Below are 5,168 nucleotides of genomic sequence, written 5' to 3' on the forward strand. Positions count from 1 at the left end.
AACACAGATTTTATCATTGCTGTTTTCGCTTTTGATCGAGCTCATACATCATAAAGAGCTCAGTGCAAAACATCTCATCTGCAGCAAATAAATGCGTCTCCACTTATTTCAAAGGCTGCGTCCGGTGTGGAGTTCAGACTATTGCGCGTTATATCGTTGGTTTTAAATGCGTTTGCGTTCTATGTTTCAAAGCGCAAAGTCTGGCCTGTAAGAAGTGTCTCTTAGTGGCTCGTTTAGCTCCAATCCAGCAAAGCTCTTATTCCTGGCCTCAAAACTGAAGACAACACAAAAGACGCAGACAGAGCCACGTGAAGATGTGCAATCGATTCCCTCTCCTCCCTTATGTTCCTCTGCGGTTTAAAAACGGTTTTGTGTTCTAGCGAGCCCTGCACACACACACATGAAACTATTTGACCCATCGGAAAAACCCCCAGGGTGCATTACGGGCTCTTTTATTATTTCCCTCTACATTCCACGACTGTAGCCTGAACCTCTGCTCCTGACTGCAAGAGCTCAGCCCTAAGAAGCATAAGAATATATATTTGCAGCATTACTTTGCAACGGGAAACGTTCATTAAAAAGCCTTTAGAATCGGAAATTAGAGGACATGATTTTGCGGCTTGTTGGAATAAACAAATCTAGAGTTCGCTTTTCTATATTTTATTCTATGTCTGGGAATTTTTCAAAGACAATGCTAGTTTATGCAGTACTGTATATATATATAATATATATATATTCTAATATCTTTACGCTTGACATTGAAATATTTTATTAAGGCTTTATTTACGTGCGTTATTTGAGATTTGATACACATATATATTTGTTATTTGTAACTTGCGTTAATGTAACGAGACGTAGTTAAGAAGAAAGCCGCAGATGAGTGTTGTAGGACGTTAGTCACCGCGCCCGAAAAACAATTCCGCTTTTGGTGCCCAAGAAGAATCAATAAAAGGATAGAGAAGAAGTTGGCGAACACAAAAGACCGAGCCGCACGCGAGTTTTTGGAAAGCACGATTTTCCTCGATATCAATAGTTACAGGCCCAGGCAGTTTTTTTATTTATACTTGAGTGCGAAGTTCTTCTTCGGTCTGGCATCATTTGCTTGCTTTTTTATTTTTAACTTGTCTCACAACTTCAGCAAATACGCTTTGAAATGCTCTTTCTTGGCGGTTACGCGTTTACAACGCGTCTGTTGCGCGCTGCTTCCCCCCGCTTCGTTCCAAGTCCCAAATGACGCCCGATTTACGTCCTTACCTCGCTTTACGAAGGAGGACCTCGATCGCCGCCAGGGTCCGTCACCCGAGCCGCTGGAACCTCCCGGAGAAATCCCTGTTTACGAAAGCACGCCGATGGTCGTCGGACGCCGCTCTTCGCTGCACTTTTTGATAAGCAAAAGACAATAATTCATGCAGAAAACTCATTTCGAGCTCTTCTGCCCGTGCTGCACGAAGGCGTGTCCCTCTTCTGCGACCAAAACATCTGTTCGCTTCACGTGACCGGAGAAAAACACGAACATCTGGGAAAAATAAGTTTCATTCAGGTGCCTAACTTCTTCCCCTGCCAAAATCACTCGACACATAGGAACTCGTACTTGATAATAATAGTTATTCAACACTGAAATCTCAGCGGAGAGCTGGTCATCTTTTACTGCTAAAAACACCATTTTACCGACATTTTCGCTAATTACATCATTTACATGTATGCGTATTAATGCGAACCATATTAACGTGAAGCTACTGAATATTTTTTTTAAGTGTCGCGTTTTCCTACACATGTCTGCTGATATTTGCTTATTTTATTTTATCTCATTCCATTTTATCTCATTTACTGTAGTTTTATTCGGTAAAAGTGCAGTAGGCCCCTCCTTAAGCCTGGATTTCTCTCTTATCCCGGGCAATTTTCAGCATTCACAACATGTCATTTATGTAACTAAAGTAAAGTAGAGCATCGGTACTGGTATTATTAATTATTTGTAACAATATCAGTCACGTTTTGAAATATATAATCTGAACAGTTTGCCAGTATAAACTTCAATAAACTGCATCAAAGCGTTGCAGTCGCATCGTTCGCTCTATTTATTTATAAATTTGCATCGCTTCATATTTTGAAAGGTCTAAAATAAAAGACTTATTTCCGAAGCTGTAAAAACAACGTTTGTGCAAGAGGTTTTAACCCGCTCCACCTTCCAGTGACCTGCCAAACGCGCCTCACATTTTATAGACATGTGGGAATTCCACGCGTGCCTCGCAACCCAATTACACACCTTCTTCAAACGGACACGTGCTTTCACTCCGCAGCACTGCGTCCTAAAGCGCTTTTCCAGACCCCTGGAGCCCATCTCCAGATCAGATCGGGCCCAAAACCAGCCCAGAAAGGTCCTCTGACACAGGGCCCTTGGCACATGTTTCCACGGGTCAGTGTGCGGCGCTTCCACTGCAGTCGTTACACTTACGCGTGTATTTTGGCCTCTTCACAAACATCTCAAGCTTGCAGCCTCCAGTCCTCGGGGAAATATTAATTGGGATTGTTTGTCATTGCGTAGAATCCTCTTTTTGAAGAAGGACAGAGTATGTGACTGTGGATCGTCACACATGATGAAATGTAGCATTCGCTGTAGAACCACATACAGACTCCAACTAGTATGCTCCGAATTCAACATTTCAATAATAATAATAATAATAATAACATATATTTAATTTTTTCATTCTCAACATATTTTAAAAAAAATGCAATGAGCGTGATTATTGTATTTTTAAATACATGTGATTAAATGGTACTGTATTTTTTTTTAAATGAGGAAGTATTGTATAAAGAAAAATACTTGCTTTGACTTATGTTAAAATTTTAAATGGAATTCACTGGAATATAAATGTATAACAATATACATATACACACACACTCGTTTATGTATATATAAGTTAAAACATAACAAAAAGATTTCTGATAAAATTGTTGCATATAAGACATGAGATTTTTTATAAAGAAAAAAATGTTGTTTTTGCTTTAATTACCTTTACGATGGAACAAAATCTGAATGAATTATGGCCACCTAGTCAGAAAAAAATACCTTAACTTTTACTAAACTAATACACAACCAATGTTAAACTATTAAACATTTCTCTTTTATGGCTTTTTCCAATATACATTTTTTTATTTAAAAAGCTACGACAGCTTCGCATGTTTCACTAACTTAATTATTTCAAACGTGTTTTGGGTAAAAATTCGCACTTTATTTTATTGCAGAAAAATATACAATTATTTACAAAACATTAATAAAAATAGGAATGCATTTAGACACCAGATCTATTCTGCATCATAACGTGTCATCAATAAATAAATAAAATGTATTTCGTAGAAAAGAAAAAAAAAAAAAAACCTTTGTAAAACAATCTGCACATGAATGAGCCAAGTTTTAAAAAAAAATGTCCTCATCATGAAACGAAATATTCGATGCATTTCCCCTCTCTCTCCATATAAAACAGGCACGGCTGGTCAAAAAGCATGCATAAAGAAATACATATTTCCAACATTCATCGTCAAACAGAAAAGGGTTCAAAGAGAGATCAGAATGTAGAGGGCCTCGCTCTCGCTGCGCGCGCTGTGCACTCGGCTCTCCCGCGTCCACGGCCTTCTGCTGCTCTAAGTGCTCCGCACGCCTCGTCCTCCTTGCCATAAAACACCCTTCCTTAGTCCCCTCTGAAGAAACCTCTGAAGCTTTGTACACATCCAGCTTCGACCTCCTCCCCGGACAGGTACATGGAACGGGGGTGGGGGGTGGGGGGGTGACCTGCGAAAAACAACAACAGCATCAATGTTACATTCTAACACTGATTTCTGCAGGCAGCCTGATCTGGAGATCGGGGGGGTTATTTTGCGGCACTGCAGACACTGCCTAACGGTGACAGAGGTTAGAGAGGTAAATAAAGAGAAATAAAGGTAAATAGCTCAGGGTGTGCCATAATAAAGAGATTTCACTTAAACGCTGAGATTTTTTTTTTCCGTTGTTGCAGCCGCAGAGCCTCAATATTTCAAGTGGCAGACAGATCTGCTGAGGCGCAGGCGAGGTTGCAAAGGAGCGCGGCGCGTACCGTGTTTGTCGCCTCACAGATCCACGGACACTAGTGGGATGTTGACATGGACCACGCGCCCTCCATCCTCCACACGGAGAAGGCGTAGCTCAGTCTTTCGTGGGCCACATAGCTGCAGCTCGACATTTTGGAGTCCAGCTCGTCGCTCTGTAGAACCTGGCACAGGAAGTCGATGTACCTGGCCGCCAGTTTGAGGGTCTGGATCTTGCTCAGCTTGTCCGACGGCAAAGTGGGGATGATCTTGCGCAAGGACGCGAACGCCTCGTTGAGGGACTGCGTCCTCTGGCGCTCGCGCACGTTCGCCATCACCCGCTGCGTCTGCAGCTCCTCCAGGGACTGCGGGCTGCTGCTGCTGTTGCTCGACTTCTTGCCCCTTTTCCCAGGGGTCGGGCTGTCCGAGTCCTCCCCGTTCTTCCTGCTCGATCTCCTCTTCCTCCCACACCTCTTCTGCTGCTGCCTGTCCGCCTCTTCCTCGCTGTTGCTGAGACTGTCCACTGGAGACAGGGGCGAGCTCGACTCTTCCTGCATGGTCTCCTCAAACATCACGTCCACCGAGGCTCTCCGCGAACACCACCGCCACCAGCGCTCCTCTTCTGGTTGTCTCACACCAAATCTCGCACGGGTGGACCAGCCTTACAGCGGATGATGTGAGATTAAGCACTCCCTCGCTGTCGCTCGCTGGCTCCTCGGTCAAGGAGGTGTTTCCAGCTTCTTGGAGACTCCGAGGGCTTCTTATAGCCTGGACGGCGCAGAGAGTTTGGAGAAAGAGACGATTGGCCAAGGAGGAGCCCCGCGTGGAGGTTGGGAGGAAGGGAGGGTGGGGGAGCCTTCGGAAAAGTTTCCGTTATACAAGGATCACTTGGTTTCGGCGGTGTCCTGCAGAAGAGCCAGCGCTTCAACTTCCAGAGAGACGAGAAGACACCTTCTAAAGTTTCGTTTCGGTGTTTCGTGCGCGAGGCCGAAAAGTGAACGCTGAGACTAAGCGAGACAAGAAAGGGAAAAGGTTTCACGCGTGACAACGGGGCGAAAGAAACATTATTTTGTTTCGCTCGTGTACGCAAGGTTCCCGGAAGCATTTAT

General features: G+C 43.7%; 1 protein-coding gene across 1 annotated transcript; it reads right to left on the bottom strand.

Annotated features, from left to right (window-relative positions):
- Positions 1 to 3,383: 3,383 nt before the first annotated feature.
- twist1a (twist family bHLH transcription factor 1a) lies at positions 3,384 to 4,778 on the bottom strand. Its single transcript, XM_018750338.2, has 2 exons — positions 4,089 to 4,778; positions 3,384 to 3,787 (listed from the first exon to the last, which is right to left on the bottom strand). Exon 1 carries the CDS (start codon positions 4,629 to 4,631, stop codon positions 4,119 to 4,121), a length of 513 nt encoding a protein of 170 aa, XP_018605854.1. The 5' UTR covers positions 4,632 to 4,778; the 3' UTR covers positions 3,384 to 3,787; positions 4,089 to 4,118.
- Between the last annotated feature and the right edge of the window lie 390 nt (positions 4,779 to 5,168).

This window comes from Scleropages formosus, chromosome 23 (assembly GCF_900964775.1).
Source record: "Scleropages formosus chromosome 23, fSclFor1.1, whole genome shotgun sequence".
NCBI lineage: Eukaryota > Metazoa > Chordata > Actinopteri > Osteoglossiformes > Osteoglossidae > Scleropages > Scleropages formosus.